The 19,260-nt window shown below is 40.4% G+C and overlaps 1 protein-coding gene across 1 annotated transcript; it reads left to right on the top strand.

Annotated features, from left to right (window-relative positions):
- The first annotated feature begins 471 nt into the window (after window positions 1–471).
- HADH (hydroxyacyl-CoA dehydrogenase) lies at window positions 472–19,054 on the top strand. The gene is made up of 8 exons (XM_042797001.1): window positions 472–713; window positions 3,998–4,126; window positions 5,608–5,765; window positions 9,175–9,301; window positions 12,758–12,847; window positions 14,360–14,432; window positions 17,423–17,539; window positions 18,575–19,054. Exons 1-8 carry the CDS (start codon window positions 585–587, stop codon window positions 18,691–18,693), a joined length of 942 nt encoding a protein of 313 aa, XP_042652935.1. The 5' UTR covers window positions 472–584; the 3' UTR covers window positions 18,694–19,054.
- Window positions 19,055–19,260: the final 206 nt, after the last annotated feature.

Below are 19,260 nucleotides of genomic sequence, written 5' to 3'. Positions count from 1 at the left end.
TCCTGCTTCTTTTGCTTGAAGAAAACAAGTTGCTTAATGTTTACCTTGATGCTGACTAAAGTAGAATACACTGTAATTGCTGTGTTGTCTGCTGTTGCTGACTTGAAGGGCCTGTCGTTCTGCTGGTGAAAGAATTAGATGGAAAGTCGTGGCAGTCCGCATCTGATATGGTTCAGCTGTTAGTATTTATAAAGGAAGGATTTGATTTTGAGGGGTTTTACTATATAGTTCGTGCTAGCCTGAAAATAAAATCCCCCTTCTAGTGTGGAAATAATCCTTACTGTGGAGTGCTTCTAATGTTGAGAGAACACGCTGCCGCACCGGAGACGTGAAGGTTTTGAAGGCCACGCAAGTGGCCTCGGTTGCCAAGGGCGGACATCAGACCGGCCTCTGGGCCGGGGGCCAGCCAGGACAGCTGACGGCGTTCTGCCGACCTTGCCCTCGCTACTTGACGCCCCCTGAGGAACCCTCCGTGGCGGAGGTGCGGGACTGCGGGCGGCCGGGCCCGGGGGAGGCCGGGGCGGAGCGCGGCCCTCGCCCCGCCCGGCCCCCGCCACCTCCTCCTGGCTCCGCGCTCCTCCGCCATGGCCTTCGCCACCCGTCGCTTCGTGCGCGCCGCCTCCTCCGCCGCCGCCGCGGTGGCCGCCAAGAAGCTGATCGTCAAGCATGTGACGGTCATCGGCGGCGGCCTGATGGGCGCCGGCATCGCCCAGGTGAGCGCGGCTGGGAGGGCGAGGGGGGCAGGCGGCGGCGCCATGGCGGCTGTTCCTCCGCGGCCTCTCCCCTTCGCTTCTTCCTCGCCCCTCAGGACTTTTCACGCGAAGGGGGAGCCCGGCGCCGGTGCAGCGCTCGGTCCCGCGGCCGAGTGGGAAGGGGAGAGCGCCGGCCGGGGCCGGGGGAGCGGAGCCGCCCGCCGCTCCCGCTCTGTGGGGGAAGCGCCGGGGGCGGTGGCCGGCCCGGCCTCGTCAGCAGCGGCGGGTCGAGCCGCCGCTCGGGTTTTCTCTCCGAGTTGAGAGGCAGGAACCATATCGAAAGAGCAACAGCAAAAAAAAAAAAAAAAAAAAAAAAGCCCCAAACCCAACAACTAAACCGCTTCGGTGAGCGCGTTCTAGTTTGTGTTGGGGCGGCGGGGAGGGGCGAATTTCGGTGCGGTTGCTGCGGGGGAGCAGGCAGCACGGTTGCACCGCTGCCCTCTGGTTGTGCTCAACTTTCCAGCTTTTTGTTCTCTTGCTAAGCCTCAGGTCAGACAGGTAGGTAAAAAGAACCAAGGTCGACGTTTTAAATTTTTTTAAGGTCGTTCTTAAGACAGTGCATTGACTATTTATAATCCAGACCGTGTGTAATAACATATGGAAAACGTTGGTCCAAGAAAGAAGCTTCTTCCAGTTTGCCAAGGGAGATGATCAAGTGACGTTTTACAAGTTAGTAAAGAATACAGCAGCCAAAATGAAAAGTTAGCTGCTGGTCAACTGCAGAATTATGAAGTGGTTAATATTTAAATAGGACCTATTTTCCCAGTGTTTAATCTCAGGCCTTTGGCTTTCAAGTTCATCTTTAACTTTATAGCTTTGGGACAGAAGGATGAATGGTCCTGTCAGTGATTTAAGACTTAGATAATTACTTTATTCACAGAAGGAACCTGCTGCCCAAGATACCAGGGTAGTTCACAAACTTCAGAAAGTAACTGGAGTAGGCAGGCATAGCCAGGCAGAAACTAACAGTCACGTTGGAGTTCGTAAATAGCAATTCTACATTTTAATGAATTAATAGGTTTCCTTCTCAGAACTGAGTATTTATCACATTTCTAGCAAATCTCTGGCAGGAGGAATACAGGAGATCTTTTATTTATTTATTTATTTGTTTGTTTGGCTGAGGAATTAGCCAGTTGTTTATTAACTTGTCTGATAAAAACACTCCTCTGTACCTTGGTACTGGAGCTTGAAGTTTTCAGTGAAGGAGCCGTCAAGAACAACTTTGAATCAAGTTGTTCACTTGCTTGAGGAAGATGTCAACTATGCAAAGGTTATAATTCTCCAGGGAAGATGAATGGGTCTACATATTCTGTTAGACTGCACGTTTTCAGAGACTGGCTGGTTGAGAGAAACATGTCTGGTATTTGGCAGAGACAGGGATTACAGTCTCCTACGGCTGCTAAGGACCAAGGTTTGTTTTGCTGACCATCTGCTTCCGATTTATCAATTCAAAATTATCTCAAAGCAGAGATGATTATAACACTGAGTGGGGTCTCCTCTGTACCCTATTAGTAATAAAGTTTTTCCTCCCTTTTAGAACACTTAAGAAATTATCTCTCCTCTTTCCTTGCTTTTTCGTATTGTCAGGAGAAGCTAAAATGTACGACTGAAAGCCAGGAGTTTATAATTTCTGATTCTGCCACATGAAAAGCACTTCTGTATGAGAAAAGCATTGACTGCTCAGCATTCTTTTGTTTCCTATTTGGTAGTCTTAAGACCATTGGATAGTAGAGTCTGAACAAGTGTGTGTTTGAATTGCAAGGAGATGGTATGACCTTTTGCCATTTTTCCTTTCCTGTCCATGTAAATATGATTAGAATGAGGTGGGGAAGGGGAGAAGTTAATTTTTCTAGGTTTTTTTGTCAACTGGTTAGTGATGGTGTAATCTTAAATCAATAATCTGTGTAGCATCTCTTAAAAATGTGCTTGGTATTGATTTTTCTTCTGAAGAGTGGGAAGTCTTGCTTTACCATTCATTGCAAATGATCAGCGACAGGTGAAGTGTTAGGAGTGCAAGTCCAAGTTTGGTTTAAATGTTTTGGTTTTGTTTTTTTTTTTTACGATTCAGTTGTTTTTATGAAATGGCCACAGGGAAAATAAATAAAAAAAAAAAAATAAAGAAATGTCCAGCTGCAGACTGACACCTTGTTAAAGTTATACTGCTGCTGTCCAGAGGCAGTCTGGCATTTCTTTATTTGCTGGATTAGTGAGGCAACTTGGATGAGAATAGCACCATGCTTTTCTTCAGGAGATACCTTTGTCCTTTTAATTTCAGCTAGCTTTGGAGCAGGTCTTGTAGGCACAGGAGAATCTTTAGTCTCCAGGTAAAAAGGTTAGCTACAAAGCGAAAGTTTGCATCAGGGAAGCGCCTAAGCTGGGTGACTTGAAAAACAGTCAGTGGAACCATGTTTTAACACTTTAATATGTTTAAACTGTTTTCCACAATTATTATATTACAACTCTGTTAGATCAGGAATTCTGAAAATTAAGATAGGCTGTTGCTAACTATCAAGAGAAACATAAATTCTTGAACAGTGAAGTAACAGATAATGAACAGCTGATTTTTAATAGGCAGTTGCAGTGTGAGAAAGTAACACTGTGTGTTTGAAATCAATTGAATACCAACCAAAGAGAGAACCCAACAGTGCTGTCTGTAGCTGAGCCAGTGTTTGTACCAAGTACGTAGTAAGGAGAGTTTGCAGGCCGTTCAGGTCTGTGCAGAGTCCTGGAGTAGCAAACATCTCACTGCTACTCCCAGCTCCAGGGTCACCTCCCTGTTGTTGCAGGGACATGCTTGTGGCCTAACAGCAGAGCTGTGTTACGCTACGTCCTGGGAATCCCTTATGTCACCCACTCACACTGCCAGCATTCCAGTTTTGGTCTCCACAGTCCTTTTTCCTTACAATATCCAAGGCTCACAGCTAAGCTGCTTGCTCTCTTCAAGAGCTGTTTGTTCGCCAGCCATAGCTGCAGAATTCAGGTGCCTCTGGGTGCAGGTAGCGTTCTGCAGATGGCTTAGAGGAAAAATGGATTTCTTTTTCCTTTTCCCCTCAAGTTGTTTGAGACCATTATTGCTTCCCCTCCACCCCAACTGTGTGCAGGTTTTTATGATTTTTCTAGTAAAGTGCGTAAGTCTCAATTCAGTATTCTTTAGCTCTTTTGCCTAATTCATTGCCTAGTGTAAAACAAATCAGTATGGTTGTTTGTGTTACGATACTGATGTTGAATTTTTTTTTAACTTTCAGGTTGCAGCAGCTAGTGGTCACACCGTGGTGTTAGTAGACCAGTCAGATGAAATCCTTAAAAAGTCTACAAAAGGAATCGAAGAGAGTTTGAAGAGAGTGACAAAGAAGAAGTTTGCAGATAAGCCTGAGGTTGACGTCTTTTTCTTTATTACTCTAGGAAAATTTAGGAGAATAAAAACTACTGAACTTCTGGTATTGTTTATAGTTATGCATTATAGAGCATGTTAATATTCTGTCTTTGAAAGAAAACTTCTTCCAGTCTGCTGAAGAACCTGGATTTTCTTCTTTTGATTCAAGGTTGATAGATGCCTTGTCTTAATTTCTTTCCTTTGTAGACTTCAGCCTTGAGATAAAGATTTAAAACAACTTGGTGGCCTTTTAAAACTGATGCTAAATGTGAAATGGGGCCAAATTATTCATCCTGACTTAATAGTAAGCTATCTTTGAATGCTTTCCTGAGAATGCACAATTTTGCCCAAAAGTAAATAGTAACAAAATTGGCTTAACACCTTAGTAAGGAGTCTGTCTTTTTCTCATCCCCCAGACTTGGGCATAGAATTACTGCAAAGGAAGTGAGAGTGCAAGTTTAATTACCCTGGATTAACATGAATTAGATATATAAAATACTTGGCATTTACATTACTGAGTAAAATTTACGTACAGCAAGTCACAGTGGAGCAGTTGATGCATCTAAATTTAAATCCTAAAGGTTATTTGTTGCTCTGCTTGTTTTTCTAAATTCCACAGCAGATTCAATTCTTCTTTTGATACATATTAACATGTATAATCTATACTGGTATTGATTACCAGCATGAATGATGTAGCAGACAAAGGAAATGAAAAAGTGCTTGTTTGCATGAGGAGGTACAGAAGAAAAATTATAGTAATACCAGGATAACCAGAACAAGCATACATAATTGAGGAGTGCTTTAATCCAAAAGAAAATTGTCCACATGATGCTTGTACTTTATATATGACATATTCTGCCTTGCAGGTATGTTTTTACTTGTCCTGTGTCTTCATTTACCTTTGTTTCAAAGTCTTGCAGTTCTGTTTGATTTCTGTCCTCACAAACTATGTCAATGATTGGCAGGTTTACTAGTTAGAAAACAGAATTTTTTGTCCCCACATTTGCACTGAAACTGTAGTGAATGTAGCCCATTTAATTTCCTGAAGTAGTCATGAACAAGCACACACCTATTCATAGGAGTGAAACCAGATAATCACTGAATGAAACAATGCAAAGGTTTGAAACTGGAAAAGTTCTTTGTGGAGGACAAGTCCACGTTGTCTCCAAAACTACTGATTGACCAACCAGTTGTTCACTCACATTCTTATGCTGAAGGTTGGACTGCAGCAAATAGTCTTCATAAAAGAATGAATTCAGAGCTCTCCTATTTGCTTCAAAGCAGATTTGATTGGCTAGGAAATTTTTGTCAGTGAAAGCATCATATCTGTACATACTAGAATGTTCCCGCTGATTTGGAGATGTGGCAGACTGCCTGAATTTTTGAGGGCTCAAAAGCACTTCAGAGCACATAAGGGGGTTTTCATGTAAAATAAATTAAATCATTATAAATAGACATTGCAACTTCTTGGAAATGTTTCAGGCCGGTGCTGAGTTCATTGAGAAGACCTTAAAGAACCTCACAACAAGCACAGATGCAGTAGCAGTGGTCCACAGCACGGATCTGGTGATAGAAGCCATTGTGGAGAACCAGGAAATTAAAAATGAACTCTTCAAGAGGCTGGATAAGTTTGCTCCAGAGTATGTGTATTTTTCCTGTTATATTTTGAAACTTAGACCTTTGTATCTCCTGTTTTTATTCTTACACCATTAGTTCTGCATTTTCTTAGCTGCTTTTTTGGAAAACAGGAGGTTTTCTCCCTTGGCTATCTCCAGACTGTAACGTGGTATGGAAGAGTTGTGCCAGGTGCATATGTTACAGACACTTTCAGGTGTATTCACTGGGTTTATTTACTTGTTACATTGCTTCATTTGATGTGCTTCTGGGTATGTTTACTCATAAAGTTTGTCCATCCACTCAGCTAATTCAAATCTAAATCCAAATGCAAATGTACAACACTAGAATAACCTTGTCCTGGTACATTTGGGGTATGGTTAATGTACATTTGCTCATATTTAAACAGGGAATTGGGATGATAAAATATTTGTTTTCAGTGCATCTGGCATGAACAAGCTTTAAGAAGTCTCAGTCTTGCTGTAAGTCATGGTCAGCTCAACAGTGGCTTAAGTGAGCTAAGTTTACTTTGTATTATATGAATTTGGAAATAGCTCATTGCTGGTTATTGTGTGTGAGGTAAATAATTTCTTAGCATGCACTAACTCGGTTACTTACCGTCCCTGGAACTTTCTTTGAACTATATTTGATAACTGTTGGAAGTTACTGTTCAGTTGTATCCAAACCAAAAAATGTTGTTATGATGAGCATGCAGTCTCAGAAACTTGTTCCTTGTAACAGGTGACTCAGGATCACAAGACCTTGACGGCTTGCAGGTTGAGATTTTAACTAGTACAGCTAAATCTGGGAGTACGGGCTAAGAGGTACTATACACCGTTGTCCTGGTTTGAGTTCAGAGGGCAGCTGAGCACCAGGCAGCTGTTCACTCACTCCTTCCCCTCTCAGGAATGAGAAGGAGAAAATAGAACAAAAGTTTAGGGAATCGGGAGAAGGACAGGGAGGGATGACTCACCCACTATGCTCACGGGCAAAAGGCAGACTCATTAGGGGAAGAATAGGAACATCAATTTAATTTAAACACCACCACCACTTAATTTTTCAGAGTAGGGTAATGAGAATAAAACCAAATCTTAAAAACACCTTCCCCCACCCCTCCCTTCTTCCCGGGCTCAGTTTTGCTCACAGTTTCTCTATCTCCTCCCCACAGAGGGTAGGGAATGGGGGTTGAAGTCAGTCCATCACTCATTGTTTCTGCTGCTCCTTCCTCCTCAGGGGTAGGACTCACGCCCTTCCCCTGCTCCAGCATGAGGTCCCTCTCACAGGATACAGTCCTCCACAAACCTTCTCTGGACTGAGTCCTTCCCATGGGCTGCAGCTCTTCATGAAGTTCTCCAGCCTGGGTCCCTCCTGCATGTTTCAGTCCTCCCAGCAACAAATTGCTACGGTGTGGGCTTCCCCCAGAGTCCCAGCTTTCTTCAGGCACAGACACCTGATCCATGCGGGGTCCTCCATGGGCTGCGGGTGGGCATCTGCTCCACCGGTGACCTCCATGGGCTGCGGGTGGGCATCTGCTCCACCGGTGACCTCCATGGGCTGCGGGTGGGCATCTGCTCCACCGGTGACCCCCACGGCTGTAGGGGCACTGCCTGCCCTCTCACCATGGGCAGCAGGGGGGTCTCTGCTCCAGCACACCTCCCCCTCCTCCTCCTTTCTTCCACTGACCTTAGTGCTTGCACAGATATCTCCCTCACAACTCCAACTCCTCCTCCCAGGTTCCCCTTCTTAAATGTGTTACCAGAGCGGCACAGCCACTGTTGCTAATTACCTCAGCCTTGACCAGAGCCTGGGGGAGCTTCAAGAAGCTTCTCACAGGGGACCACGACCGTAGTCCCCCTGCCACTCACACAAACCCAACACAACTGTCTACCTAAAGAATTAGGCAAGCTGTGGCTCAAATACAATGTCGAGGGAGAATATATGGTATCATTAGTTGATTTCAGCCTGGGGAGATTTTCAGGCGGTCTCATACGGTCAGTAACCAAAATTATCCAGTACCTCTGAAAACAATGAATGATTACAAATAGCCATGCACTGAGCACAGTGTAACTTGCAATTACCCTTAGTCTGACAGACTAAAGAAAGTAGCTGCCCTCAGCAATTATCAGGGTACCTTGTCATGATTAGATAGTGCTTATTTTGTGAAAACATACCGTTGGTTGCCTAAATCTGTGTCCATATTCAGCAGAGAAAGGTAACGGGCAAGTTAGAGTGTACTAAATAGCAAACTGTCTAGAACCAGTCAGCAAGGAAAAGTGGACACAGGGATTTGGAGTCTCATTTAACAATACATGTATGTGGAAGACTGAGGCTATTTTTCATAAGACTGAACTGTTTATAAGCATAGCTGCCTTGAAACATCAAATTTTACATTGCAGTGTTAAAAGATACTGGGAGCTGTTTGGATATGCTCCTTCCTGTGGCAGAAGGCATAAATGACATTAGACAGGAAGCCTTCCTTTTTAAGAAGAGGATTGGAAATTATGATAAACTTACAAATATCTTACATGTCGGATAAAGAAAAGGGAAGTAAATGGTGAAGAATATGAGTGGCAATGTAGAAAGCCTAGATTAAGAGAAAGAAAAGCTAGTAAAACAGTGAAACTTGGTAGCCAAGTGTTTGAAATATTAGCTATTAGATACAAAGGGTAAATGAAAGGCAGGGTTTAGTCTCTAATTTAGTTTCTGATTTTTGTGGTTTGAAGAAAAAGCTATTTCTGTAAGTTTTTGGTGTGATGTCAGGATAGCAGGGCTATAGAGATTCTGAGATATTTCTGGAAACAAAACAAAGCATTATAAATTGCAATTAGTAAATCTGGTTTATATCTGGAAAAAAAGACTTCATATATGTCTTAAAATTCTTGTGATTTTGTACATCCTTTGCCGTCTTCTATGTATGGCAGTTTTTATCTTTTCTCTGTTTTTTTCCATCAGCTCTTTCCCTGATGATAGGTTTGCTCATCATGTGTACCACTGATCATTATAGAAAAAAAAAAAAAGATTCCAAATTTTCCTTAAGGCTCCAAAGCGCATTTTTGACATGGCAAATGATTGGGTTTCCATGGATGTGTAAATGACTAAAAATAAAAAAAATATCATTAGGTTTCCAGGATTGCTGAAGAAATAGTTCCCCAGGAGTTGACAAAAAGTTTATACTTACAGTGTTCTTTCCTGTCACCTAATATAAGTATTCAGTGTACTTACTCGAGAGTCAGAAGCTCACACAGCCCTTGCAGTGGTTATTTCATCGTTGCTGAACTTACACCTCAGCAAAAGGACAGTGATAATCTGCAGGGATGTTTCAGAGAATTCTGTGGATGGCTAGCCAATGGATGTCTATTTATGTCTAGTGCACCAACCTCCTACTGTCAGAAAAATAGCTGTCATTTATGTAATCCATATGTTTCTTTTTTCCAGGCATACGATATTTGCAAGCAACACTTCATCCCTGCAAATCACCCAGTTGGCTAACTCAACCACCAGGCAGGACCGATTTGGGGGTCTCCATTTCTTCAATCCTGTGCCTATGATGAAGCTGGTGGAGGTAGGTGTCTTGTAGCATCATCATAATAACGACTGTAGCACAGCAATGCAGTTGTCATCACTGAGAATTCAGCTAGATGAAAGAGTAGATCTGGGTTTGCAGCTCTTCTGATAGGGAATAAGCTACCTCTAGTGATAAGAGGATGATGCAGCCTCTCTTGAGGAGCAGATTGAAGAGACTCTTTCAGTCTTGAGGCTCTGAAGTTCTCCACTGAACTGCCAATGGAGGTGCCATTTATAGTGATCGTTTCAGGCATGCAGGCAAGCTAATTAATGAGAACTTAGACCTGCTCAAGTGGGGCCAGAGGAGAACCACAAAGATGCTCAGGGGGCTGGAGCAGCTCCCCTATGGGGAGAGGCTGTGAGAGTTGGGGGGGTTCAGCCTGCAGAAGAGAAGGCTTCGGGGAGATTTTCAAGCAGCCTCCCAGTGCTTAAAGCGGGTACAGGAAAGATGAGGAGCAACTCTGTCAGGGAGAGTAGGGATAGGATGAGGGGTAAGAGTTTCAAACTGAAAGAGGGGAGATTCATATTAGACATAAGGAAGACATTTTTTTACAGTGAGGCTGGTGAAACACTGGACCAGGTTTCCCAGAGAAGTGGTAGATGCCCCCTCCCTGGAAGGGTCCAAGGCCAGGTTGGACGGGGCTTTGGGAAACCTGGTCTAGTGGAAGGTGTCCCTGCCCGTGGCAGGGCAGTTGGAACTAGATGATCTTTAAGGTCCCTTCCATCCCAAGCCATTCTGTGATTCTGTGAACTACTGGCAGCTTAAACAAAATCATCCGATGACTGACAGAGGAGTTTGATTGTTACCAGTATAGAAATCAATAGAAAATGACTTGAGATGAAATCTTACTGCCTTGTGACTTTTGAAACAATGTTTCAGTGTTCCAGATGATTTGTCTGGAAGTATTACAATATTTCTCAGACTTTAAGGAAGTGTAAAAAGAGGTTTTTAGATAACTCTTCAGACGCCTTTTCTAAACATACTCTCTTTGGCTGCATCATACAATTTCTAATAATACTGCAGTGCAGAGCAGAATAAGAAATAATCTAAAAGTTCATCTGAGCCTCCAAAGTAAAGGTCGCATTGCAGAAGAAAACGACAGGTCTGTCTTCTCCTTTTCTCACCTTCTCCTGTTATAGGTGACCTTGATCAGCTGGAACTTACAAACTCTTGAGTTAGTGAAAATAAACTTGGGATTTTGGCCACTCTGCCCCAAAGTTTCATGTACATCGTGCCCTTAAATGCTGTAAATCCTTTTCCTCTGTCCCACGAGTGATTAATTCTAGTACTGCTTTGGTGACAAGCACTTCATGTATGTTTTGCCTGCCTTTTGAACTCCTGAGATTCATTTGATTGTATTTTTTGCCGTTGCCCATTAAAATACATATTCTGTAGTTGCTTGTCCTGTGTCTTTGAACGTTTCATTCTCTTCCTCCCACTTTTGAAATGTTTGAACCTTTTGGCTGAAATGAACAAATTTGATTCAGAGTATGGCTGTCTGATGAGGGCTTGGACACTTGAAAATTCTCTCACTAACTTCTGTACTCATGTGGATTTTTTTTTTTTTTTTTTTTAGTTTAATATTACATCCTCTATATTGTGACTAAATGCTCTGGGGAAATGTTGTAAGAAGAAGGGGGAGGAATTTTATAGGTGTTGTCAGAGGTAACAGAAATCTTTTGCATAGCTCCTTAGGCTAACATAGTCTTTATTGATTTCTGTGCTAAGAACTAATTGTTGGCAGTAACTTACTTCCATGGATGAAACATTCTATGCCTTGTCTCAAGCCTCAAACAAATCAGTCTTTAGAAATCTAAACTAAGCCTCTGTGAGATTTGAAAAATATGGATGATGTTGTTTGTGAAAAAACAAAAAGCAATCCCTGTCTGACTGCTGTGGACAATCTTTATAATTTGGGGTTTCTTTTCACCTAACTTGTGAATGTCCTGCCCTGGAGTCGCCCCAGTTGATGAGTAGTATTTGAAGAACTTTAAAACACAAAATCTGTGCTTTTAGTGGCTTAAACTTGAAAGGTACCAATATTAGTAAATAAATACTTTTTAAAGCTTCGCTTTTGTTTCGGATCTACTGCTGTAAATCAGGATTGGCATTGACAAACACTGTATAACAACATTTTCTATGTGAAACAGATGTTTCAGTTTTAAATAATTGGGGGAAGATAAAGAGAATCACCAAAACTATGAATGATATTGCTGAAATTGCCAGTCATCTGGCATGGAGGCTGTCCTTCATGGGTCACAGATCTGCAGTGCCTTTGAGCCTTATCTGCTCTTTTCATAGATTGTTGATCTCATGCTCAGAAGCACATAGCTTTGAGGGGATTTCTTTCTCTAATAATCCAAAAGGCTAGTGCTAGTGTTTCGAAATTCTGAAGTGTATATTAAAAACTCACTCTTGAAGCTGTTGGAGTCTTATGTAAGTATCTCAGGTATTTTTTATCTAATATCACAGTAAAAGAACACTATTTTTTCTGCTGAGAAACAAGCTTTTTCCTTAGTCCTAACTGTTTTGGTTTGGTTTGGTTTTTTGGTTTGGTTTGGTTTGTTTTTTTGTTTAGTTTTGTTTTGTTTTTTTTTTTTTATGTTGACCTTATGTTAGTCATTAAGATGGGGGAGATCTCTGTATGACTTAATGGTGTGAACAAGGAGGTCAGCCCGAACTACTTATATATAGCAGTTTTCAGTTACTGCATGTGGAGGTCAGTTTCGAACCAGATATCACAACCCCTTCAGCTTCTGCAAATCTTTTTTTTTTTCTTACTTTCTTTTGGGAGAGAGGGGCAGGGAGAGGGGAGCAGCGGGGTTAGAGTGGGATAGTTCTCTAATAAATCATGCGTCCCAGCTCCAGTGAAGTATACAAAATACTGCATGTGACAAAAGACTCAGTTGTGAAGAAAATCAACATGGAAATGTACTACTCAAAAGCTAAGAGTTTGTCACAAATTTGAAAGATAAATTTTGCTTTTTTTTTTTTTTTCAGAATGAAATGTCTGTGTTGTATTTATGTTGAGCACACAGTAGATGTTGCAACTGTTTATATCAGGAACTATGTTTATTAGTATGGTTCTCTAGAGTGATGCCATCATGTTTCCCAAGGCAACAGAGACTATGTAGCTTTTCAAGTTGTTTTGTTATACTGTAATCTCTAAATGTGGTTCCGAAGGATAGTCCCTTTTACCATCCCTACCGGCTGTGTGGGGGAGAGTGTTAAAGAAACATACTTTCAAAATGTGCAAAATATTGTATCTATCTTTAAAATAGATTTCTGTGTCTGTTACATATATACCCACTGAAATTGTTTTTTGCAAAACAAAGGTTTTGTGAATTTCCGGAATGGTGTTCTGTATTACAGTTTAATCATTGCTGTACTGGGAAATGAGAGAGATTCTTCTCATAAATGTTCTTATGCTCACCTTACCTTCCCTCTGCCTAGGTCATCAAGACTCCAATGACCAGCCAAAAGACCTTTGAATCGCTTGTGGATTTCAGTAAAGCAGTAGGCAAGAGTCCTGTCAGTTGTAAGGTGAGTACCTTCTGATTATCTAGTGTTCAGAAGGTCTGTTCTTGAAAACTGATAATTTTAAGGTGGTAGGTTTTAGTAGACGTAAGAGCAGTTTAAGAATTTACAGGCTGGTTTTTGTCCCATTTTTCTTCCCTACTAAAAGCATTGACAAAGAAAACACCCACATTTACCACAAATTCCTCAAAGTAGAATTATTCTAGACATCTTGTCTAGAGCAGCAAAACTCACAAGTATCAGGGTTTACAGTTTTTGTTTTGGTTTTGTTTTGGTTTTTTCTTTTCCAGTTCTGCAGAAGTCTGGACTGGAGAGCTTAAGCAGGAGCTCATCTTTAGCTATGCTAGAGACAAGGCTGCTACCTTTTGTACTGAGGCAGCTGGATGAATCCTCCATGGTGTGTGCTCATTGCAAGTTTTTCTTAAGACTGCAATAACTAGACCCACATTAATCTTCATTGCTTTGCAGCTTTGTTTTTTTTTTTCTCTAGAGGAACACCCTACTTCCTAAGCACACTTTTTCCAAATCCATGAAGCTGTGGTCTGGGTAGCTTTTTACTAGCTATTGCATTGAGTTTCACAGCCCCCAGGAGACATTTGTTCATAAAAAGAAGGGCCTGCAGTCTGGTAGTTACCAGTATTTCAGCATCTGGATGCTGGGCTCTAATTCCGGCTGTACTGCTAAATTGCTCTGTGGCCTTAGTTGACTTTTTTGGCTGTTTCTGTCACAGTTTTGTAGTATGTAATGTGCAGAATATATGATGAATTATTGTTACATATTATCTTGAGTAGAGGGTGATGCAGTCTCCATGACTGAACCTTTTTTTTTTTTTTTCCCCTTTTTTAAAATTCCTGTTCATAGAAGAAAAGTTGCTTGGAATTCTCTGGATTAGGTATTGAGATAAAATGGAATGAACAATAAACATCTGAAACAGTAGTAGTATGCAAAATAATACTGTATTTGCAAAGCTCTTTTTGTTATCTTTTTCAGTTTGTTATCTTCTTCTGACAGCATGTATCTTATCTTTTCACTGATAGCATTGGTGTTTGCTGTTGAAGTCATTCTAACTTTCAAAAGCATGGTTTACCAGTGAGCAGTGGGGGAAAAGTGTATTATTTAGCCAGGAGTTTTTCTAGTAATGAACACACAAAAAAAAAAACCTGCTAGGAAAGAACTGCTGCTCTTGTGGCCTTCAGGAAATTGTATCAGCAGAATTTTGCTAAAGACAAGACATTTGCCAACTGGCCGCATTAAATTGTTTTAAGATTGAGTTGGGCTTGTAGTAGCCTTATTGTTCTCAGTCAAGATGAATGTTTATGTGCCATTCCTAGTTTGTGAAATTCATCTTGTGTGTTTTAATACTGAGCAGATAGATCAGATGAAAAATACAGTTTAGAGAGTACCAGAAGTTGATGGGTCAGGCAGTGTCTTCATACACTTGTTTAATTTGTTATGTAACGTTTGAGTGTAGTACTGGTAAAGAATGTTTATTTAGAATCCCTTTTTTTCTTTTCATAGGATACTCCAGGGTTTATTGTAAACCGTCTCTTGGTGCCATATATGATGGAAGCTGTTCGGCTTTTTGAGAGAGGTACTTGTTGACTTTAGGGAATGTTGACATATAACACTTCTAAATGTTATATTCCTTTAGAAAAGCCTTGGGATTTCCTCAAAACTTTCTGATCCTAAAGACTGGAAGGGAATAGTGAACATCAAACGTGTAGTTGGAAAGACCTTGTCTTCACTTTGAAATGTCAGTATATGAGTCGGAAGGTACTAGTCACTTGAATGGGAGATTTCTGGTGGTGGGAAAAGGTTTCTGGTTTGGAGGACGAGAGTGTAGTGCCATTGTAAAAATATCCTCTGTCAACTCAGGAACATCCCTTTCTCCATCCCAAGAGATGTTAATGAAAGTGGTTGAAAATCCCATAATGAGACCATTAGCAAAGTTCTCTGAGTTCACTCATATTGGCCTTGTGAAATAAAACACCAATTTTCAGGTGAGGTAAGTAGTATAACATTCAGGGTCACACTATGGTACTGACACACACGTGATTTGGGCTCAATTATTGCCCCATAAAACCTCCTGTTCATCTTTTATGTCCTTTTTTAGACATAGGTTCTTAAGGAACTACCATCTCACTGCTGGTCTCTTACATTAATACTGAGGGTGTGTAGAAATAATCACAAATCCCCAGAGAACCACTAAATTTTTCAAAGCATCGATAATTGTTTTGGAAAGGAAATGAGCCAATAATGTAGTGGATAAAGAGGAAATTATGGAGTATAATTGCTTTTATTTCAAGTACTCTGCTCATAGCTCTGTACCACTAAGAATGTCATTTGAAACATTTTGATTTTGAAATCCCTGCTTTTTTATAGATAAAAGCACTCCATTACTGGGATTCCACTGAATATGCTTCAAATATTAAAAGTCTCTTTTATAGCACATGGAAGGGCTGGTTTGATCTCCAGGAAAAAAAAATATAAACCAACACTACTTGTTTATCCATCAACAGATGTACCTAATTACATCTCAAAGGGAGAAAAGAGGAAATTTAGTGACTTGAAAGGCAAAGGCATGGATGCGAAGGGGCATTATTCTCTTAGAATAAGTCACAATTTCAAATAAAGTGTATGGGTGTTCCAGCGTGTGTAAAAGAGGTGCCTTTGTTAAGTGACATGTATCATCACGCATATTTCAGGAGACAATAGAACTTTTAATTAAATCTAGCAGAAAACAGTCACTGAGATTGTATGTTAAAGTTGACTGTTTTCTGCCTAAGCAAAGCTATTTTGAATTAATCTTTATTCTGTTTGTGTTTTGTTCAACAGTATGATATTTCCAAACTTGTTGAAGTTCATTTATGAATTTTTTAACTCTAATGAAATCTATTTTAAAAGCTGGCTAATGTTTTGAAAAGCCTGATGGCTGTCTTCTAATTCATATTTTCTATTGAATCAGGTTAAATTTTTATCATATTCTTTGCGTTAATTCTCAGAGTAGACACTTGAGCCAGATTGTCATCCACATTAGAATGAAATTGGGTCTCCTTCCTGGCAACCCCCGGCACTGCAATATCATTTTATTGGGTCAGTCAGTCCTTGAGTCTTTGTTTATGCAAGATCTCCTTGGGTTAAATGTGCACTTTTGCATAGACAAAATACCTTTAGTATATTCACAGTGAATTAAACAGGAGGCATATTATACATATTACTGTATGGTGGTCTGTACTGCCCTATTCTTAGTGGAAAACCAAAAAAGCAGTCAGTCAAGTTTCTATGAAAGTCTGCTTTATACTAGGAGACTAGTATGAACTAGAGCTACAACCCTTGTTTGTCCTTCTGCTATTTTTCATTGTATTGTAACACAACTGTATGCTGTCAGGTGGCCAAGTCCCAAGTTTGACAAAGTGGGATGAGTCTGTTGCTAAAGGAAGTGTGTGCCTCTGCATCAACTTCAAATGAGCTGAGGATTTATGTTGGTTTAATTTGGGGAACAAATTATGTTGCAATTAAGCTAATTTTCCCATTTTCTCAGACATAAAATGTGATTTAAAAAAAAAAAAAAACAGTCAGCTTTAAAGAGTAAAAGGAGATCTATAAAGATTATTCATATAGAACTTTCAGTGAAGTTGTTGCCTTTACAAGAGATTTTGAAAATTTATTTCTAAGATTCTCTGACCTTAGGTATATAAATTGCACAGGCTGTTTCTGACAAGCTTTTGGACACTCTGGATGTGTGTACACATCAAGCATGGAGATTGCTTAACAAGTACCCCTGGGGTTTGTTTAACTTCATCCTTTTTGTAGGATGTGCAAAGAAGTGCACTGCCTTTATCAAAACATGTATTAGAAATAAGCAGTAGAGGTGCATCTGCTTTCATTAGAGTAGAAAATATGTGTTTGCAGCAAAAGAATGAGGTGAATAGTAACTGTGATGATTTGGCAATGCAGGACTGGTATTTTTGTAGGCAAAGACTGAAGTAGAAGTAACAGAGTTCTGATTTTTCTTCTATTTTTTAAATTTCTTTTACGTGACATTGGAATTCACAAATCTAAGGACACCTGCACAGTCTCTTTAGGTGACCTCTCTCTGCAATCTCTGGTGCTGATGAATATCCTCTGGTGAAAGTTGCTGTAACTGAGCTTGTTACTCAGCTGCTGCTGTTCCCCTCCTCATGCCTGCCTTGTCCAGGTGGTGGAGAGTTGGGGAAGCTCTGTCAAGCTCTTGACTCTTCAGAGTGACCGATCCTTCCTCCAGCCTTTCTGCTAGGTTGAGCACAGTACCTGTGCCTTCATCAATAGCACAGTGATCTATAGTGAAATGCAAGAGGAAAATAGAAAAATGGAAAGCAGGCCTGCAGGTTGTTTGGGTTTTTGATCAGTTTGTGTGTGTGTGAGAGAGAGATTCAGCTTTAGTGTGTGTCTGCTGACTCCAGTTTTTGTGGTTCTGAAACATGCAGAGATTTCTGTGAAGAGCTGCACCAGAGTGAAATAACACTCTGTTAATTATTTATAAGTGACGCCAAGTAGATGCGGAATCTTCTCTGTTCATCAAACTGTCAATCTTTTCTCTAGGAGATGCATCAAAGGAAGATATTGATGTTGCTATGAAGCTTGGGGCTGGCTATCCCATGGGTCCATTTGAACTGCTGGACTATGTTGGGTTGGATACCAGTAAATACATTATAGATGGTACTGCATGTTTTTTTTCTTCTTTTTTTTTCCCCTTTTTAGCTAAATTGTAGATGAATTTTCTAATTAAAATCTACTCTTAATTAGTTTAAATTGAATGTTTACGGCATAGGCTTTTAACTGTTGATGAGAAAGGAATGAGAATTCCGCTCAGAATGCTGTATGGGTACAACATTTGTACTGTGTTCTTGTATCTCGTGTACATGGGGACGGAACAGTGGTGGATTTCCTGACTTCATCAAGTTCTAGAGGGAAGTTCCAGTGGAACTTCATATAACTAAAAAGAATCACTGGAAAGAGAGACAGGTACTGAAGGTAAGAAATGGATGAAAAGCAAGAAATGTTGAGGCTCCCTATCCTTTTTCTGCCAGCCATGTTTTCATTATCAATTAATAGGAAACCTAATATATACCTTAAAAGATGCTAATATGCCATCTGCCTTTCATGTCAGTTGATAAGTGGATGAATGGCAGTACAGTAACAAAAAAAAGACGTAACTGGTGGCAGCTTGTGAATGGTTGTTGTATTATTTTGAGTGAGCAGCTTAAATGTTCTCCAAGATAGAATGTCACTTTCAAAATGGCATCTTCAATGAAACCACTTTTGCTTTTAGCCAATACTGTGGAGTAGTGTTACATTATTCTAACTGTCTTCCACAGGTAAAAATTCAACTTGGAATTTCTTTCCACTTGAATTTCTTTCCAGCACAGCCTTTGTCTTGTTTCCTTGTACTTAACTATAAGTCAAAAGTTCTCTTTATTTTTTTTTAAATATTAAAAATCCTCAGTCATGGAGGTTATCAAGTGTTCAGAGTAGACTACGCCTAGAGACTAATTGCTAGATTTGCTCATAATCATCAATACTGATCTGTCCTTAATGAAGCTGGATTGAAGGGTCTCAGAGAGTCTAGAGTAAGTTTCAGATCTCCTTCAGTTTTCCGACCTGTTAATATTTTTCTAGGGAGATGCAGATCTCTCTTATCTTTGCATATAAACAGAACTGTTACTAATTCATCTACTTCTTCTCTTCCACCAGGATGGCATTCGTTAGAACCCAACAATCCTCTTTTTTCACCCAGCCCACTCCTGAATAAACTGGTAGAAGAAAAGAAGCTGGGTAAGAAGACCGGAGAAGGATTTTACAAATACAAATGAACTCTAAACTTCAAGAGGTGTTAAACTATCCATGTATGCTATTCAGCATTGCCATTTTACAGGTGAATTCTGTTTAAACCTTCCCAAAGATGGCAGAAGCTGCATTTAGAACATAACCCACCTCTGAACTGAGTGATTGCACTTGTTAACTGTTTCTCTGGTGAAAGCTTGATTTGGTAGATCATTATTTTCTTGTAATTCTGAAGAGCTTTATATGTACAGTGCCTTCATGCAAATGTTGCTTTTTCAGGTGCAGGACAGAATGGCAAGTGAATTTATGTATTTGAAACATTGTTGTATTAATGGGAAAAATCCTAAAAATTACCACACTTTCTTAAAAATAAAATTTTCAACAATTCTGTATCGAGTGTCTTGGCTTGCAGTTGATGTACTTGGTTGTAGTCCACTGGGTGGCAGTCTCTTTTCACTCTGACAAATGTAGCAACAGAAAGGCAGTAAGTTGTTTTTAGGATTTTTCTTAAGTGCCGTGCTAACCTGTAAATGTAAATCACAGTGCCTTGAACAATAATTTTTTGAAGGCCCTGTTGTTTAAAAGAAAAAATATCC

This window comes from Tyto alba, unplaced genomic scaffold, assembly GCF_018691265.1.
Source record: "Tyto alba isolate M040663 unplaced genomic scaffold, T.alba_DEE_v4.0 Super-Scaffold_23, whole genome shotgun sequence".
Classification (NCBI taxonomy): domain Eukaryota; kingdom Metazoa; phylum Chordata; class Aves; order Strigiformes; family Tytonidae; genus Tyto; species Tyto alba.
Note: the sequence above shows the minus strand (reverse complement) of the source record. Positions and strands in the feature narration are given on the sequence as shown.